The 20,485-nt window shown below is 42.7% G+C and overlaps 1 protein-coding gene across 1 annotated transcript; it reads left to right on the plus strand.

The window, feature by feature from the left end:
* The first annotated feature begins 212 nt into the window (after nt 1-212).
* On the plus strand, nt 213-19,457 carry FAM162B (family with sequence similarity 162 member B). The gene is made up of 4 exons (XM_075269529.1): nt 213-354; nt 2,185-2,293; nt 14,707-14,815; nt 19,359-19,457. The coding sequence occupies exons 1-4, from the start codon at nt 213-215 to the stop codon at nt 19,455-19,457; spliced, it is 459 nt and encodes a 152-aa protein (XP_075125630.1).
* Nucleotides 19,458-20,485: the final 1,028 nt, after the last annotated feature.

The raw sequence follows: 20,485 nt of genomic DNA on the forward strand, positions 1-20,485 counted from the left end.
AGATTCTCATTTGTATTAGAAGACCAATGAAGAGGGGGAAAAAACAGTTCTCAAGATTCAGTTCTCAGAAAAACAAAGTCTAGAAAACAGAGGGTGGGCTATAAAGCAGTGACGTATTTGAAGACTGAAAAAAAAATGGCCTTGTGCCATGATGCCATTTATTTGCAACCTGGGAATATTCAGACAAATCACACAGCTCATGGAATAGAACTATGTTCACTATTGAGTCAATGAAGGGATGCTTATCATTTACTAAGATCATGAATAAATATGCTCTTCAGATGGGAACCCTAAAACCAGCGAGACATTGGGAGATCATTCCAGCTCTCTATTCCACAAACTTCAGTACTAGAGGTAAGCATATAATATAATAATATCCAAATGCATCAAAATATTGCTAAATTACTTCAGTAAAAGCATACATTTATTAAAAATGAGATAGCAATGGGTGTAATGTTATAATGTTTAGCTTTGCTTCGTCTGTACTTATATTTTATCTCTTTGCTATGTTTTATACCATCTGTATGTATCAGTTCGATTGTAATTGCTTTATGTTCTAGTCTCTTATTTTTAAAATGTATTGTAACCACCCTTTTACTCTAGGGAGTTAATATCACACGGTGGCTCAGTGGTTAGCACTGCAGCCTTGCAGCACTGGAGTCCTGGTGTTCAAATCCCACCAAGGGCAGAAAACCATCTGCAAGGAGTTTGTATGTTCTCCCCGTGTTTGCATGGATTTCCATCCCATATTCCAAAGACATACTGATAGGGAAAAATGTACATTGTGAGCTCTATGTGGGGCTCACAATCTACATAAAAAAAAAAAAGAAAGTCTGCAGAGGAAATCTTATCCTCAAACAGTGTTTTCTCCTTGTGAATTGGTATCAATGATGCAAAGATACAGTATTGCCGTTTTTATCAATATGCAAATGAGCTGTTTGGAGCAATTGCTCCAATGAGTTCATTTACATATTGAAAAAAACTGAATTATCTTGGTGATGGAAGCACTGATTTACAAGGGGAAAATACCATTTGATTCAGATGAACCTAACCTATCTGTGAAGCAAGGTTGATACGGTGGGTTCTGGTGACGGACTACCTTTTAGGCTCCATGTACACGAACATGTGATTTGTCAGTGTGCTTTTTCACAGCTATCACTTTGACCCATTATATTTTAATGGCCCCATATACATACCTCCCAACTTATGAATAGCAGAAAGAGGGACAAAATGTGCACGCCACGGGGGAAACATAGCTCCGCCCATTTTTATGTTGACTCCGCCCATTCTCATTCATTTTTTCATGTGCTCCCACACAGTATATTCCTCCTACAGTCACCCGTAAATTATATGTCCCCCTCCACCTTTCCCCCAGTCTCATATAACCCCTTCATCTGCCCCCAGTTTCATGTCCCCCCCATCTCTGTCCCCAGTGTCATGTCCCCCCTCCATTTCTGTCCCCAGTTTCATGTCCCCCATCTCTTCCCACAGTTTCATGCCCCCCTTCCATCTCTGCCCCAGTTTCATGTCCCCCCTCCATCTCTGCCCACTGTTTCATGCTGTTCTCCCCCCCTTCATATGCCCACAGTTTCATGTTCCCCCATCTCTGCCCCCAGTTTCATGTCCCCCCTCCATCTCTGCCCCCAGTTGCAACCGGGACATACCTCCTGCTGACCGTGACCACGAGACAGGACACTGAATCCGTGAATGCCCCGTGGAATCCAGGACGGTTGGGAGGCATGTATATATACGCCCATGTATTATCACAGGTTCACTTATGGTGCCACGTGCCAGACATGGACAAAACTCAGAAACGGTTCTATACCTGTCTGTTTTGTGGCTCGGGCTCACTGAAGGAAATGAAGGGGTCCATGGAGTCACAGGCAGCACACACATCATCCAGGTGCTATCTGTGCTGTTTTACCATGGACCTCCCATACACACACTTTTGTGTGCATGTAGCCCAAGGATGGATACATCTATACTCCACTTCACAAAGTACTGTACTATCACAAAATCAACTATACTTCCATAGTACAAAGACAAACAGGACTCAATGTGTCATGGTGCAGCCTCCATGGTGGAGCCTCCTCTATTACCTTACAGTTGGTGGTGAAAGAGATTGTAAAATTATCAAACATATGAACCTCATTTCCACTTCCACTGATGTCTTCTCATTTATAGATGAAATAAAGAGCAATATTCCTCGCTACACTCCAAATCGATTTGATAAAAAGATACTGAGATGGACTGGAAGGTACAAATCAGAAGACGACATTCCATCAACAATTCCGTAAGAATCCAAAATTGTGTTACTTTATACATATAGGAAATTCACTAAGTTAATATTATGCAGTAATGATTTTCCAATAACAAAGCAATGGGTACAACATAAGTTAGAAATACCAGTGACCTCCACTATGGTAGAAGTATCAAAGAATTTGTGTTTGACAAACAAAATGACCTTGACTGAAATTTTGCAATTGACTTAAATCTGCACAATGTTTTCACAACACTTTAATTGCATATTATTTTAAAGGGAATTTGTCACCAGAAAATGACCTATTGGTTTAAAAGAAAGTTTTGTTTAATATATTTTAAAGAAGTTTTGGTGTGGTTTTTAAAATTGTTCCATGTTATCTATATGTAAAAAAATTTCTAAAAATCTGCAGTTCTGATTTTGTCCACTAGACAATATAATATGTAGAAATTTCTTGTTTTCCATAGGAGATTATTTTGCAACACCTCACTAATCAGCACACTGTTGGTTAAATCAGATTATATGTAGGTGAAACACATAATTCAACAGTCACAATAGAGAATTTCACAATTTCTATACTCCCTCTCTGTGCAATGACCTCTGCCAAAGTCACAGAACATGTCTAGAAAACTCTCCAACACAAGTGGGAGCTCCAGTGTCAGCTCCAGACTGTTGTGTCTATGGATCATGGTCCTACTATAGGAAATGGGAAAGCACTGAATTTTTAGGCTTAGTGGGAAGAGTTGGAATTACAAGATTTTTAGGATTTTTTAAAATATAAATATTAACTTGGAAAATTTAAAACATCACCAAAAGTCTCTAAAAAAATATGTTTAACATAAAAACATAATTTAAACAATAAGTAATTTTCTGGTGACTCAGCTGCAGGAAGCATAACAGCACAACATTTCATTTGTGCCATTTTGGTTATTAGTAGTAGTGACATATAGCTAAATAATCTGCTGGCTATAATATAGGGCAGCACATTAAGTTATTAAGTGGACTTTAAGGAACTCTAGCAGTCCGTGGTTGACAGCTTCCATTCTCTCTGGTTACTCAGTGTCTGTAGCACTCCTGTGCCTCATCCAATACAGCCATCTCCTCCTGCTCCTTTTGATTTGCACTGACATAGGGCACGCATGCTTCTGGCATGCTCTTAACTGGTCAGTTAGTGTAGTCAACCAGTGATCACTGGTTATTTAAGTACCTTCACCCAGATGTTTCAAATTTGCTAGTTTCTATGAAGGTGTTCAACTTCTGACTCCATGCTTGACCTCAGTCTATTTCCTGACTTTAAATCTGTGCTGCCAGCCTTGACCTATTGCCTGTATCACTGACTATGCATAAACTCTGCCAGACCTGACCTTAGCCTGTACTTTGGACTGTGCTCCTACCTGTTGCTTTTCTTCTACACACCAATGTCTCTTGATCTCCCACCACCACCAGGACTATTCTTAGAGATAGTGACCTGGTGGTTAAAGAGTGGAAACCAGCTGATCAATATAACACCACCCTCAGGAGTAGCCCAAAGCCAAACTAGCTTGATAATACAGTGGGTCCACAACTTGCTTCCTTAAACTTTAATATAATAGTAAAATATATTTGCTGAGGGAAAGGTAGTAGTACGTAGCCATGTTTTCTAATCCTGGAAGACTTCTTTAACCCTTTACCTACATCTACTGTGCGCTATGCAGCCCGAAATAGAAGCTGTGCTGTTTTACAGTGCATTAGCATTGCAATGAGTTATATTAATAATTAGAGCAGCTGGGGCTCAAGACCCCTAGATGGCCGAAAAATTACGGTTACAAAATAAAGAGAAGAAAAGAAAATCACTACTCTTTCCCCAGAACACATATAAAAACATGTCAACAAAGTAAAACACATACAGTGCCTACAAGTAGTATTCAACCCCCTGCCGATTTAGCAGGTTTGATAAGATGCAAATAAGTTAGAGCCTTCAAACTTCAAACAGGAGCAGGATTTATTAACAGATGCATAAATCTTACAAACCAAAAAGTTATGTTGCTCAGTTAAATTTTAATAAATTTTAAACATAAAAGTGTGGGTCAATTATTATTCAACCCCTAGGTTTAATATTTTGTGGAATAACCCTTGTTTGCAATTACAGCTAATAATCGTCTTTTATAAGACCTGATCAGGCCGGCACAGGTCTCTGGAGTTATCTTGGCCCACTCCTCCATGCAGATCTTCTCCAAGTTATCTAGGTTCTTTGGGTGTCTCATGTGGACTTTAATCTTGAGCTCCTTCCACAAGTTTTCAATTGGGTTAAGGTCAGGAGACTGACTAGGCCACTGCAACACCTTGATTTTTTCCCTCTTGAACCAGGCCTTGGTTTTCTTGGCTGTGTGCTTTGGGTCGTTGTCTTGTTGGAAGATGAAATGATGACCCATCTTAAGATCCTTGATGGAGGAGTGGAGGTTCTTGGCCAAAATCTCCAGGTAGGCCGTGCTATCCATCTTCCCATGGATGCGGACCAGATGGCCAGGCCCCTTGGCTGAGAAGCAGCCCCACAGCATGATGCTTCCACCACCATGCTTGACTGTAGGGATGGTATTCTTGGGGTCGTATGCAGTGCCATCCAGTCTCCAAACGTCACGTGTGTGGTTGGCACCAAAGATCTCGATCTTGGTCTCATCAGACCAGAGAACCTTGAACCAGTCTGTCTCAGAGTCCTCCAAGTGATCATGAGCAAACTGTAGACGAGCCTTGACATGATGCTTTGAAAGTAAAGGTACCTTACGGGCTCGTCTGGAACGGAGACCATTGCGGTAGAGTACGTTACTTATGGTATTGACTGAAACTAATGTCCCCACTGCCATGAGATCTTCCCGGAGCTCCTTCCTTGTTGTCCTTGGGTAAGCCTTGACTCTTCGGACAAGCCTGGCCTCGGCACGGGAGGAAACTTTCAAAGGCTGTCCAGGCCGTGGAAGGCTAACAGTAGTTCCATAAGCCTTCCACTTCCGGATGATGCTCCCAACAGTGGAGACAGGTAGGCCCAACTCCTTGGAAAGGGTTTTGTACCCCTTGCCAGCCTTGTGACCCTCCACGATCTTGTCTCTGATGGCCTTGGAATGCTCCTTTGTCTTTCCCATGTTGACCATGTATGAGTGCTGTTCACAAGTTTGGGGAGGGTCTTAAATACTCAGAAAAGGCTGGAAAAAGAAAGAATTAATCCAAACATGTGAAGCTCATTGTTCTTTGTGCCTGAACTACTTCTTAATACTTTAGGGGAACCAAACAGAATTCTGGTGGTTTGAGGGGTTGAATAATAAATGACCCTCTGAATAAACTTTTCACAATTTAAAAAAAAATTAAACAAAGAAATAACATTCTTTTTTTGCTGCAGTGCATTTCACACTTCCAGGCTGATCTACAGTCCAAATGTCACAATGCCAAGTTAATTCAGAATGTGTAAACCTGCTAAATCTGCAGGGGGTTGAATACTACTTGTAGGCACTGTACATGTTAGGTACCCCTGTGTGTGAAACCCCCCAGTCCACAAACGAGTAAAAATATTTTCCCATAGCAGGAAAAATATATTAAGAGCTGAACCGCCATTTGTCCACTGTTTTCCCTCTCATAAAAATTTGAATAAGAATTGACCAAAACATCAGTCATTCCCCAAAATAATATAAATAAAAAGTTTATCTGGCCCTACAAAACAAGACACATTATGAACGTCCATACACACAAATATAAAAGTCATAGATGTTAAAGTATGGCAGGAAATTTTTTTTGCAAAGTTTTTTTTTTTTTTTTTTTAAGGGGTTAAAATGTAAAAAAAAACCAAAAAACTATATGACTTTGATATTTCCAGAATTGTACCAACACAATTTGTCCAGCAAAAATTAACTGCTCATATGAATTTGTGAAATGAAAAATAAAGAAGTTATGACTTTTGTAAGGCAGGGAGTCAAAAACTTTAGTTTCACTAATACTCTTTGTGACTATCTTGTCAATCATTGAGACATGATGTTTTCTGCAACAATTAGCAGTTGTGTCTGCATCTCAATCTTGCCAAAAGCTGCATCTTATCTAAACATGAAAGCTTTAGTTAATCTTAACGCATCATCCATTTGGACATTTTCTCTTTGTTCTAAAGCCAAGACCAATAACTCAATTTCCAGTAATGCAGTAATGAAAATAATCAAAACCACAGATACTGACTGATGACTTACTGTTTCAGTGAAAATTCTAGCTAGGAGGCTGGTGTTAGAAGGCAACTTTCATTACACAGGATCACAACAAATGTAATGCATTTTCATTTTTACTAATTGTATACATGCTTAGAAGAAATACTTGGGTAAGTTTACTAAAGGTGGATAATAGCTATAACCTGTAAACCTAAAGAAGGCAGCCAGGAGAAGGGTCATATCTTGGGGAAGGGGCAAGCTGGGCATGTGCCTTCTGGGCAGTGCCGCACCTCCCATGAGGCGACCTGAAGCGACCGCTTCAGGCGGCGCTATGCCACGGCCTCAGGGAGGGCGGCATTTTTGGTTACCTAAGCCAGTCCAGGACAAGCTGCCCTGGACGGGCTTAGCACTTAGCTCCAGCAGCCTCCTGTCATGCTCAGGCAGAGAGCAGGTCGTCTCCGTGCCTGCTCTCTGCCGGCGAATGGTGCTAAGCCCCGCCCCCTGCACTTCACCATGCCCCCTCCGCGCCGCCACGCCCCCTCCGCTCCGCCCCTCCTCCTTTCTGTAGTTCGCCTCAGGCGGCAAAAGGGGCAGGTTCACCCCTGCTTCTGGGCATACTGTTGCTGGACCCTGGGGAGTGCAGGTCAATTTATTGATGTCACATTACTGCACCCACCCATGGAAACCATGCACAGTAAGTGCATATGCTTAGTTTTATTAGCCCAGTGCAAGTTCACTCAATTCAGCAGTTTACCAGTGTTCCCTCTAGAGGACACGTAACTTCCTTGGAAAATGAGGATGACTTCAGTTCAAGTGGCCAATAAGCAGTCTACCAGTCTACATTGGCGTACACTTAGAGATGAGCAAACAGTGAAATATTCGAGATTCTATATTCGTTTCGAATAGCCCCTCAATATTCGACAAGTCGAACGAATATCGAACCCCATTATAGTCTATTAGGAAAAATGCTTCGTTTCAGGAGAAGCCACACTTCGACTCAGGAGAGTCACCAAGTCCACTATAATACCCCAGTAAATGATGCCAACACCCTAGAATGCAACTGGGACAGCAGGGGAAGCATGTCTGGGGGCATCTAACATGCCCAAGTACCTGTATTACACCACTATCTTGTCGGGATCCCTGTCAGCTTCCGATATGCGGGAGATGATTTTTTCCCATAGGAATGCATTGACCAGCATTGATTTGCCAAATGCCACACAGAGTACAGCCGGAGGCTCGTCTGTGAGGAGGTGGAGTCTAAGATCGGTCCACAGCAGTCTCCATTGTGGTCCGGTCTCAGATGTAAAAGAGCTGGCCATGAGCTGAGCTCTGCTACACCCAACCATCCCTCCATCTACTCCTACTGTCACACACACAGCTCTGCACTACACCCAACCATCCCTCTATCTACTCCTTCTGCCACACACACAACTTTGCGCTACACCCAACCATCCCTCCATCTACTCCTCCTGTCACACACAGCTTTGCACGACACCCAACCATCCCTCCATCTACTCCTGTCACACAGCTCTGCACTACCCCTAACCATCCCTCCATCTACTCCTCCTGTCACACACACAACTCTGCACTACATCCAACCATCCCTCCATCTACTCCTCCTGTCACACACACAGCTCTGCACTACACCCAACCATCCCTCCATCTACTCCTCCTGTCACACACACAGCTCTGCTGTAACATCTCTGCCTGTTTGGGCCTCTGCGCCACCCTCTGCTCGCGTGCTGCGGCGCAGGAGGCGTGTGCAGTTTGATAATCTGCTTAAAGTTTTTAGTTGCACTGTGTGAACACGGCTCTAGTCCTTAATTGGATTTGCACCACACCCGTCTTCTGCCAAGGTTGCCTCTGTTCATTAAGTGTTTGATTTTGTCTTGCCTGTGATTGATAGCTTTCCTTCCTATCAGGTTCAGGGCGGGTTCTTCCTCCCCTATTTAGTCTTGGCTCACAGTCACACTGGTGCCGGTTATTGCCTCTAGCTTTCTGGTTTTGCTTGCTGTTATATTACTTGTATTCTAATCCTTGACCTCTGACTTCCCTACTGACAATTCTTTTGGACTCTGATTTTGCACTGCATCGCTCTCCTGTTACCGAACCCTGGCTAGCTGACCTCCCTTTGTTGTTGTTCGTTTTGTCTGCGTTTTGTGTTTCACGTATTCAGGGAGGGACTGTCTTCGTGGTTGTCGCCTATTACCTTAATAGGGTCTGGCAATAGGAAGGGAAAGCGGGGGGCTTCAGCTTAGGCCTCACTGTCCCTTGTGCCCCTCCCTCCAGGGTTCACCAGCAGCTTCTGGGGAATTATCGTCTGCTATTCCCTAACAGAATAACCGGCCCAAAACCTACTGCCATTGCTTCTCTCCTGATAAGCATGGATCCTATTCAGGGCCTTGCAGCCAAGTTGGAGGGATTGGCAGGCCTGGTAGCTGAGCTAGCTAAACAGGTTCGGACCTTAACTGAGGCTGCTGCATCATCCCCAGCTGTTTTGGCACCTTATAAGGTCAAGATGTTACTCCCGGACTGTTTCTCAGGGGACCGTGCAAAATTTGAAACTTTCAGGGGGTCTTGTCGCTTATATTTTCGGATTAATCCACATGTGACTCAGGCCCAAATGGTGGGAGTGGTTATATCTCTTTTACAGGGGGACCCACAAGCTTGGGCCCTTAAACTCCCTGCTGAGGCTGAGGAGTGGGTTGATGTGGAAAAATTTTTTAAGTCCCTGGGCTCTATCTATGCTGAGCCAGACCACATTGCGCTTGCGGAATCTCAACTCCTCACCATGCGGCAGGGCAAACGCTCTGCAGAGGAGTATTGCGCAGAGTTCCGTAAGTGCAGTGTAACGGCAGGTTGGTGTGAGTCCGCTCTAAAGGCTCACTTTAAACAAGGGCTATGTGATCGTGTTAAGGAGCTCTGGGTTGGTCACCCAGATCCCCCGACTCTTGAGAAGGCCATGACTTTGGCGGTCCGTATTGACCGTAAGATCCGAGAAAATTTGAAAGAGAGAGTAGGACTTGTTGCCTCCAAGTTTTCTGTCTCTTCCTCTCTCTCCTCTGAAAAACCTACCTTTCCTCCCATCACTTCTGGTGAGGAACCCATGCAACTGGGAGCTGTGGACGCCAGAATACGACGAGAGCATCGTCTCAGAAATAACCTGTGCCTGTACTGTGGTTCCTCTGGTCATGTCATCCGAGACTGCTCTATCAGACCCTTGTCACCTGCGAAAAAACTTCAGTGCCTGAGTGGTAATCAGAAGAACCACTCAGGCAACCAGGTATTTGGGGGGAATAACAATAAGATGTTGTTATCTGTGTCTTTGTCCTCTGGGGACAGATCTGTTTCTGGCAAGGCCCTAGTTGACTCTGGGTCTGCAGCAAATTTTATTAAATATTCAGTTGTTGAATCTTTGGGCATTGAGCTTTTGCCACTGGACTCGCCTATGTCTGTTACTGGAGCAGATTCTACTCCACTGGCCAGGGGTAAAGTCAGTTTTAAAACCCCCTTGATCTCTTTGCAAGTGGGTTCTACACATTCAGAGGTCATAAGCCTTTTTGTTATGGAGAATCTCTCTGCTGATGTTATTTTGGGGTTCCCCTGGCTGAAGCTCCATAACCCTATTTTGGATTGGGGTAAAAAGGAGTTGGTAAAGTGGGGAGATCAGTGCTCATCTCACTGTATTGCTTTACATTCTGTAGATTGTGTCAGTGAGGAGAAGGTCTCAGCTACTAAAAGTTGGGAACGCCCCTCTGGTATTAAAACCAGGTGGTATCAGAAACGCCGGATGAATAAAAAATGTTTGCCTGGTTCTCAAGCGTCTGTGGTTCAAGCAGAACCAAAATACAAGGCAGGGAAAACTCAGAATCCCTCTAGAACTGGATTGTCTGGTGAGGGTCCGGTGGCCACTCATAAAAGGGGGGGGTACTGTAACATCTCTGCCTGTTTGGGCCTCTGCGCCACCCTCTGCTCGCGTGCTGCGGCGCAGGAGGCGTGTGCAGTTTGATAATCTGCTTAAAGTTTTTAGTTGCACTGTGTGAACACGGCTCTAGTCCTTAATTGGATTTGCACCACACCCGTCTTCTGCCAAGGTTGCCTCTGTTCATTAAGTGTTTGATTTTGTCTTGCCTGTGATTGACAGCTTTCCTTCCTATCAGGTTCAGGGCAGGTTCTTCCTCCCCTGTTTAGTCTTGGCTCACAGTCACACTGGTGCCGGTTATTGCCTCTAGCTTTCTGGTTTTGCTTGCTGTTATATTACTTGTATTCTAATCCTTGACCTCTGACTTCCCTACTGACAATTCTTTTGGACTCTGATTTTGCACTGCATCGCTCTCCTGTTACCGAACCCTGGCTAGCTGACCTCCCTTTGTTGTTGTTCGTTTTGTCTGCGTTTTGTGTTTCACGTATTCAGGGAGGGACTGTCTTCGTGGTTGTCGCCTATTACCTGAATAGGGTCTGGCAATAGGAAGGGAAAGCGGGGGGCTTCAGCTTAGGCCTCACTGTCCCTTGTGCCCCTCCCTCCAGGGTTCACCAGCAGCTTCTGGGGAATTATCGTCTGCTATTCCCTAACATCTGCACTACACCCAACCATCCTTCTATCTACTCCTCCTGTCACACACAGCTGTGCACTACACCCAACCATCGCTCCATCTACTCCTCCTGTCACACACATCTCGGGTGTAGCAGAGCTCAGCGCACACTCAGCCCTTCTACATTATGCCCAAGTACCTGTATTACAACACTATCTCGTCGGGATCCCAGTCAGCTTGCGATATGCGGGAACTGACTTTTTCCCATAGGAATGCATTGACCAGCGTTGATTGGCCAAATGCCATACAAAGTACAACATTCGGCCAATCAACGCTGGTTCTGCCGGAGGAGGTGGAGTCTAAGATCAGACCACAATGGAGACTGCTGTGGACCAATCTTAGACTCCGCCTCCTCACAGACGAGACTCCGGCAGAACAGCGTTGATTGGCCAAATGCTGTACTCTGTATGGCATTTGGCCAATCAACGCTGGGATGAATATATATAAATAAATATATATATATATATATATATATATATACAGTACAGACCAAATGTTTGGACATACCTTCTCATTCAAAGAGTTTTCTGTATTTTTATGACTATGAAAATTGTAGATTCACACTGAAGGCATCAAAACTATGAATTATCACATGTGAAATTATATACTTAACAAAAAAGTGTGAAACAACTGAAAATCTATCTTATATTCTAGGTTCTTCAAAGTAGTCACCTTTTGCTTTGACTCCTGCTTTGCACACTCTTGGCATTCTCTTGATGCGCTTCAAGAGGTAGTCACCGGAAATGGTTTTCACTTCACAGGTGTGCCCTGTCAGGTTTAATAAGTGGGATTTCTTGCCTTATTAATGGGGTTGGGGCCATCAGTTGTGTTGTGCAGAAGTCAGGTGGATACTCAGCTGATAGTCCTACTGAATAGACTGTTAGAATTTGTATTATGGCAAGAAAAAAGCAGCTAAGTAAAGAAAAAAAAGTCGCTATCATTACTTTAAGAAATTAAGGTCAGTTAGTCCAAAAAATTGGGAAAACTTTGAAAGCGTCCCCAAGTGCAGTTGCAAAAACCATCAAGCGCTACAAAGAAACTGGCTTACACGAGGACCACCCCAGGAAAGGAAGACCAAGAGTCACCTCTGCTGCAGAGGATAAGTTCATCCGAGTCACCAACCTCAGAAATTGCAGGTTAACAGCAGCTCAGATTAGAGACCAGGTCAATGCCACAGAGTTCTAGCAGCAGACACATCTCTACAACAACTGTTAAGAGGAGACTTTGCGCAGCAGACCTTCATGGTAAAATAGCTGCTAGAAAACCACTGCTAAGGACAGGCAACAAGCAGAAGAGACTTGTTTGGGCTAAGGCACACAAGGAATGGACATTAGACCAGTGGAAATTTGTGCTTTGGTCTGATGAGTCCAAATTTAAGATCTTTGGTTCCAACCACTGTATCTTTATGCAACGCAGAAAAGGTGAACAGATGGACTCTACATGCCTGGTTCCCACCATGAAGCATGGAGGAGGAGGTGTGATGTGTGGGGGTGCTTTGCTGATGACACTGTTGGGAATTTATTCAAAATAGAAGGCATACTGAACCAGTATGAACTACTCTGAAGAACCTAGAATATAAGACAGATTTTCAGTTGTTTCAGACTTTTTTGTTAAGTATATAATTGCACATTTGATAATCCATAGTTTTGATGCCTTCAGTGTGAATCTACTATTGTCATAATCAAGAAAATACAGAAAACTCTTTGAATGAGAAGTGTCCGAACTTTTGGTCTGTACTGTATATATATATATATATATATATATATATATATATATATATATATATATTACAACCTAATTCCAAAAATGTTGGGGTGCCGTGTGAAATGTAAAGATGGCATACAACTATATATAACCATGATAATAGAACACAAAACACATATTAGATGTTGAAAGTTGAAAAGTTGTTTTTTTTTTTCTTTAAAAAAAAAAAAAAAAAAAATCATTTAAAAATTGATGGCAGTACATTTCCAAAGGTTGAGAGGGGGTAAACAAAATGTTTGGAAAGTAAGTGGCTCCAAAGAAAAAAACAGCTGGAGGGTCGAAGTTTATTTAAACAGGACTAAGGGAGCCTTCACATGGAGTAGCAGCATGTAGCAGCATGATAGGGACTTTGTGTAGGTGAGGCAATATGGTTCAGGTGCCTGGAAAACTGAGAAGCCAAATACAGTATGTATGTGTTGCAAACTTTACAGAGACAATCCACAACAGGAAGAATTGATCATTGAACAATAACAGTCACCTAAATGTTCTGTAGAGCTATGTGTAGATACATACCATATACAGTCTCCATATTATGATAATATTGCCATACCATTAGTTGGGGGCTCACCTCTCCCTGGCACTTTGGTGTCTCTCGCCACAGTCTAGTCCAGCGGCGCTTGGGGGCTTGTTTCACCAGAAGTCCTAGCCACACTTGACTACTAAGGACCCTGGGTCACAAAAGGCCAGGGACATACCAAACATATGTCAACAGTGATGCCCCGGGTCCCCAGTGGTCACGTGCGACAAAGACTTCTGCTGGAACAATCCCTTGGGGCCACTGGACCAGACAGTGTGGGAGACACCATAGTGCCAGGGACAGGTGAGCATGTTTTTTTTTTAATGTTTCACCTTCCCCCAGCCTGCTGGCCCAGAACTGTAATTCCTGGACTAGTCCTTTAAGGCTAGTTTTCCACAGAGTGTTTACCTCTTTAGGCTAAGGCTCCAGTAGTTCGATACACTTTGCAATTTCACAGTAATAAATAATGCAGTAATAACACAGTAAAACATTTTTTGGATACATGCATAAAAGTATATAATTTGTAAAGAAAAACAAAGTTCTACTTCTTCTCCTCTTACAGTCATTTAGTTACTCTTAATAGGGTTTACATACCGTTCTTGAAAGTTTGTGTTTGTGATGACTTGACACTTGTGTCTTTGCGTCATGTCACCAGCATGATCCATGTGACCCCAGGGAATAATTAGTAATTTGTGGATGTCAAACCTGAAAAATTTTGGGTTCGTAACTAGAACTGGTTCAGTCATCCCTATATGTGTGATATGTGTGTATTTTTTTCTCACTTTATTCACTCTGAGACATTATACTGTATGGAGGAGCTACTGTGGGACATTATACTGTGCGGGGAATATCTATGGGACATGCTGTGCAGAGGAACTACTGGGGTATTATACTGCACGGAGGGCCGCTATGGGACATTATGCTGTGTGGAGGGGCCTCTATGGGACATTATACTACATGGATGGCCACTATGATAAATTATTTTGTAACAGGGGTCTTTGCATTGAATGGGGTGGCTCAGTGGTTAGCACTGCAGCCTTGCAGCGCTGGAGTCCTGGTTTCGAATTCTTCCAAGGACAAAACATCTGCAAGGAGTTTGTATGTTCTCCCCATGTTTGCATGGATTTCTTCCCATGCTCCAAAGACATACTGATAGGGAAAAATGTACGTTGTGAGCCCTATATGGGGCTCACAATCTACATAAAGAAAGAAATATAGAAAATTCTGAAGAGTTTGAAAACTTTTGAGCACCAGTGTACTCTTACCTAGTTTGTAGCCCAACAAAATAGTAACCGCAACATGATATAGCAGTGTAACAAATCCTTTTGCAATGAAAAGAAGTATGGAATAAAACCATAAAAACAGGTAAACATATAACTTAAGGAAAATGTTCTTTTCTCTCCTACATTTCTATTTTAGTTTGGAAATGCTGGCCCGAGCTAGGAACAAGGCGCGCATTCAGGCATGTTACATTATGATAGCAATCACTGTGGTAGCCTGCTTCGCCGTGATTGCATCCGGTAAAAAGGTAAGTAAGCTGAAAAGCCATTCATTTCTCTTAATGTATCTTATCTAGAGGTTCAGCTAGATGCACAGCTAAACCTCACTATTGTTAGCCACTCCACAATCCCACAGTAAACAAGTCTACATTATAGGATTTATAATGACTAAGGAACATTAGGTAACACAAAACGGCTTTAGCTGAATTATTATCTGGAAATCTGATGATGTCAAGTGCCATCTGCTGGTAAATGAAAATATCAAAATTGTATTTGTGTTGGCCCTTTAGTCTTTCTCTGTCAACACAATTTAGCTTTCTGGTGAACAGATAAGTCATATGCAATTGACCAGTTGCTATATATTGTGAGTTGCTAAGGATAAAATGCCAGTGTATTAACTGTTGATGTATAAATCACAATTGAACAGGATTTATTTTTTTTACAAATATATATATATATATATATATATAATTTCTCAACACTGAAAGTGCAAAGCCAGGAAGAACAAGACATAAGGCTATACAATTCTTGAGAGTACTAGGTGTCACGAAGATCTGCAAATGATCGTATTTTTGAGCACCCAGCTCCAGTGTAAGACATGTGGATGGGGCATAAAATCCAGATTGGGAGCAAAGTTTTTTAGCCACATTAAACCTTGAAAATCAGATCAAATGTTGTGGAATAATTCTTAAATACCTCCTGTTTGTCGACGCAAACCGAGAAGGACAAAATGCTCAAACTCAGAGACCATGTTTTACCACTCATGCAGATGAATAGGCCAAGATATCAGCACTGTTCAATGTCCCAGTTGGTGGAACATCAACAGTTTGGAATGACAGCAAATGGGGCACTGACCAAATCTCTTCAAGGATTTATCATCTGGTTGGCAGAGTAGCACATGTACCCCATGTTAAATTGGATGGCACATCCCAAGCCTAGAGTGGCAAACACAAACCATCAGAATATGTTTGCATGACACAGGGCTATTAACCAGATCTCTAGTAAAAGGCGATTCGTCCACTGTCAAAGGCTTTCATGATGTACAGCAAAATGGCAATGGAGGCTGGGAAAGAAATTTATCCTCTTCAGTTTTATCTGAGAAGCAGTGTGTCAGCTGGTGATTGGTTTGGAGACTATATAGGCAACACCATGAAGTGGCATTCAAAAGAGAACGTCACACCAGTCCTGCTCCTGGGATTGTGGTTTGGCCAGAATCATGGTGTGACTAGGATTGTGATGTGGGGTGGCATAGTGTATGTTAAGCGAAATCTCTCTATTCTTCATTTCAGGTATGCTAACAGCTCGCCATTACATTTATTTGGTCATGGAACCAGTTGGATGGCCATTTCTCCAGAGTGTCCCAGGAGGTGTCAAAAGAATAAAGCCAGGCCGCTAGTTGCTTGTGCTACTATAAACAGCATGAATGGCTTAAAGGGATTCTACCATTAAACTACTTTTTTTTCTAATTACCACATCGGAATAGCCTTAAGAAAGGCTATTCGTCTCCTACCTTTAGACGTGGTCTCCACCGCGCCGTTCCGTAGAAATACCGGTTTTAACCGGTATGCAAATGAGCTCTCCGCAGCAATGAGGGCGGGCCCCAGCGCTGAAAGGCCGATGAGCGCATCCCCATTGCTGCCGGAGAGCTCTTTCCTGCGCCGCCTCCTTCTTCTGCAGCAACTCCGCCTCTTCTGGCTTCTCTTGCTCTTGTAGTTTGATACAGGAGCATAGAGAGGCCACCCCAAAATGGCCGCCGGCCTGCTCCTGTATTGAACTGCAAGAGCGGCTACCCAAAAATGGCCACCATTTTTGGGTAGCCGCTCTTGAAGTTCAATACAGGAGCTGGCCGGCGGCCATTTTTGTAGCACAGCGGCGCAGGATAGAGCTCTGGGCAGCAATGGGGACGCACTCATCGGTGTTTCAGCGCTGGGGCCCGCCCTCATTGCTGCGGAGAGCTCATTTGCATACCGGTTAAAACCGGTATTTCTACGGAACGGCGCAGCGGAGACCACGTCTAAAGGTAGGAGACGAATAGCCTTTCTTAAGGCTATTCCGACGTGTTCATTAGAAAAAAAGGTAGTTTAATGGTAGAATGCCTTTAAATGTGCTACAATGGCCTGCAACATCTCTCCCAGTTGGCATTTCCAGGACAGGACAGACACATTCAAACAGTTTAGCAGTATCCACTGGGATGCAGCAAATATTTCTACCTCTGCTTGTTAACTGCGGTAATGTTTTTGTTCAAGTAGTTAAGATAATCCTTTAATAGCCCCACCATGGGGAAATTCAGTGTGTTACAGCAGCATAGATAATACAGTAACATTACAAGAAAAAAAACAAAGCTCATAGTAGATAAGAAAAGATAATAGGAGTCATAGCAACTAGGAAGAAAAGAAAGAGTTCAGGATCATTTAGGTCTCTGCACGGAGTGATCTTCACTTAGCATGATATTGACTATATATGACTATACTGCTTGACCGTGGTTGGGGGGGAAGGATCTCTGATAGCTCTCCTTCTCACACTTGTAATGAAGCATTTGGTCACTGACAGTACTGTCCAGTGCTGTCACGGTCTCATAGGGCTCCCCAGGACAGAGCTGGCCCTTCTAATCAGTCTGTTAAGTGTATTTCTGTCCCTGGCTGGTCTGCTACTCCCCCAGCAGGCCACTCCGAAGAAGATGGCTGATGCTACCACAGAGTTAGAAAAAAGGCCTAAAAAGTGCCTCCTGGACTCCAAAAGCCCTCAGCCTCCTGAGCAGGTAGATCCTGCTGTGACCCTTTCCATGCAGAGCATCCAGGTGATCAGCCCAGTCCTTATTATTGAGGAGCACACACAGGTACTTAAAGGTCTTGACTATCTCAATGCCTCTCCCTTGTATGTCCACCGGATTCGGGGCACTCCCCCGCTTACTAAAGACCAACTCCTTGGTCTTCCCAGCATTAATCCTAAGGTGAATCCACCGACACCATTCCACAAAATCACGATTAAAGAGTTTCGGCGGTTTCCTGTGTTGTCTACACAATATGAAACAAAGATACCATAGGAGTTGGATAGGGCTTATCGGTTGTGACAGCTATGCTGTGGGGACAGCCCCCCACACTCTATCATAAGATGTCTATTTTATATGTGGCTATGTATCACCCCACAGTGGGTGTATTGTGAATCACAGCCTGTTAATGGATTTACTAGCATATTGCAATATTGAACTGGTTTAGAAATGTAGTATTTAGTTCACCCATATTCAAGTTAAAGGGGTTTTCCAAGTAACTTAACTATATTTCAATTTGTAGACAATTAAAAGTTAAACATTATTGCCATGCTGCAATTTTCAAGAATGAGTGAGTTTTTCAAAATGCAGTTTTTCGACGTGGATATTGTTTGGCAATGTGTGGATGTGATTAGCCAGAATCCCATTCACTTTGCATGTACTTAAAATGCAGCATTCTTTGCTGCAGCGCAAAAACACAGCAATTTTGCAATGTGGGACTGCAGCCTTAGGCGTGGTTCACATCTGCATTCGGTAACTGTTTTGGGGAGTCTGCATGGGGACCCCCCCGAACGGAATACCAAACGCATTGGCAAGCGGTGAGCAGTGAAAGCACATGGACTCCATAGCCTATAATGGGGTCCATGTGCTTTCCACACGGTGTCTGGACGAGTCCTGCGGACATGAAAGTAGTTCTTGAAATACTTTTCTGTTCACATGTTCATAGTAGGGACAGTGTTCTTTTCAAGATATGCTTCATTTTCCCGTCTGTGAACAAAGAGCTGATGGGCCTTGCCAAAAAGTTTGATTTTTGTCTCATGTCTCCATAGGACATTTATCAAGAAGCTTTGTGGTGTGTCAACAATTTTTATTTATTATTAGTTTTGTGTCAGGGTCTGGGTTTGCTAGGTGGGGTGGCATAGACATACAAATCCAAAAAGCCAGTAGAATCATTCAGGACACAGCTCCAAAAAAATGACCTCTCTGTTTGCTCTCCATCCAAGCTCTGCCAAAGTGTTGCTGCTGGAGCAACTTCTTAAGCCTCCTTGACGAGGAGACTCTCTACAGCTGAGTCGCTGCCGGAACATCCCCAAAATGTGGACTGGAGGGGGGTGGAATGACAGGTCCCACTAGCAATCCTACCTGCCATTCCTAAAAATCCAACCCAATACTGAGGATTTACCAAAATGCTCAGCAGATGAAAGTTGTCTGCTGAGAACAAATATTCCTGGAGTTTTCTCATCTCACCCACCTTAGTAGTCTGGGTGAGATGTACACCCCCTCCATTACCTGACCAGCCATCGGCTTACATTTGTCAGATTAAAGTTATTTCAGTAACCATTTTCTTTTATTAAACAAAAGGTACCAACAATTTTGACCACATGTGTAAGTAGTGTTTCCACAGAAATCAGTAAGATGTTTGCTTTTTACAACCGGGGTTTAGAAATGATATGCAAAAACCTCAATTTTTCATGTTAACTTTTCATGAATTAATTCACATGTGGTAACCACTCTACATAGGCATGCCTCTTATAATTACTAAAAAGCCTGATATATTAATTGTTTATATTTTTTCTATTCTACAGGCTGCTGCACGTCATGAGTCACTAACCAGTCTGAACTTGGCAAAGAAAGAAAAGTGGCGTAAAGAAACACAAGATAAAAATGGAATTAGTGATAAATAGCTACTGATAAATGAATCCACTTAGACTAGGTTCACACCTGCGCTTTAAAAATGTGGAGAGAAAAGTCCTGCAAGCACCGATTTTCTCTACGCATCTTTCCGCCCTTTTTGGGGTCCGTGGGATTCTGAGGGTAACCGCTTTTTTAAGTGGATTAGGATTCCTTTCAAGGGGGTGGGGGACACACACCCCTGAACGGAAACCCAAATGCAAGTGTGAACCTAGCGTTAGCACATATATTGCAAATTATAAAAGTAACTCTTCTATCTCCATATTTAGGATCAACTATAGAAGACATATGTTCTCTCAAACCTTTATTCCGTATACTTGCATGATAAGAACACTATGTCACGTAAAAATATACATCTGTCTACTATGTAAAATTGTTCTTTTATTCAATTAAAGCATGGTTATCATAATGAGTTTTATTTTTTAGATAAATTAGTAGTACATAGGGATCAGCGAATACATGAAATTATATAATGATGTGGCATCTCCCAGCCCCACACGCAGACCGTAGCTCTAATTTAGTACCTATCTGGAATCTATGCTCAAACATCAAATAATGTAATGCACATAAAGTATTCATTTTCAGGACAAAAGGAAAAATGACAATCATCTAAAAACATCTACAAAAAGAAGAGGTCGCAGTGTGATCCAGATAGCGTGTCTGTTTGTCTCAAAATACTTGCACATATAATTATACATCAACTATGCATTATATGTCAACTATAAATCCTATATCAATATATAGCTCAATACACTGAATAGTTCATCATACATATGTACACCATCATACTAAGTATCATACATGTATATTAAATATGTGCAGATACTAGAATGACCTCAAAGAAGTTAAACACATTTAGTGCACTACAACGTCACATAGTTACCTAGTGACACTGCTAACAGATAGACACTGTTTCACCCTCCGCTTCGTCAGTGGGCTGTAGTTCTACTTTATCTGCCTTCAGCCTTTTAATGCCTCAGACATTTTTCAAATCACATTTAGGCTTCCATGAAACATGTAT

This window comes from Leptodactylus fuscus, chromosome 3, assembly GCF_031893055.1.
Source record: "Leptodactylus fuscus isolate aLepFus1 chromosome 3, aLepFus1.hap2, whole genome shotgun sequence".
In the NCBI taxonomy this organism is placed as follows: Eukaryota; Metazoa; Chordata; class Amphibia; order Anura; family Leptodactylidae; genus Leptodactylus; species Leptodactylus fuscus.

Bases quoted from the DNA above. Each gene is read 5' to 3' on its own strand.
- FAM162B (XM_075269529.1), top strand. From the start codon at position 213: ATGTTCACTATTGAGTCAATGAAGGGATGCTTATCATTTACTAAGATC. The intron at 2,294-14,706 runs GTAAGAATCCAA...TTTCTATTTTAG, and splicing joins GACATTCCATCAACAATTCC to TTTGGAAATGCTGGCCCGAG. The intron at 14,816-19,358 runs GTAAGTAAGCTG...TCTATTCTACAG, and splicing joins TGATTGCATCCGGTAAAAAG to GCTGCTGCACGTCATGAGTC.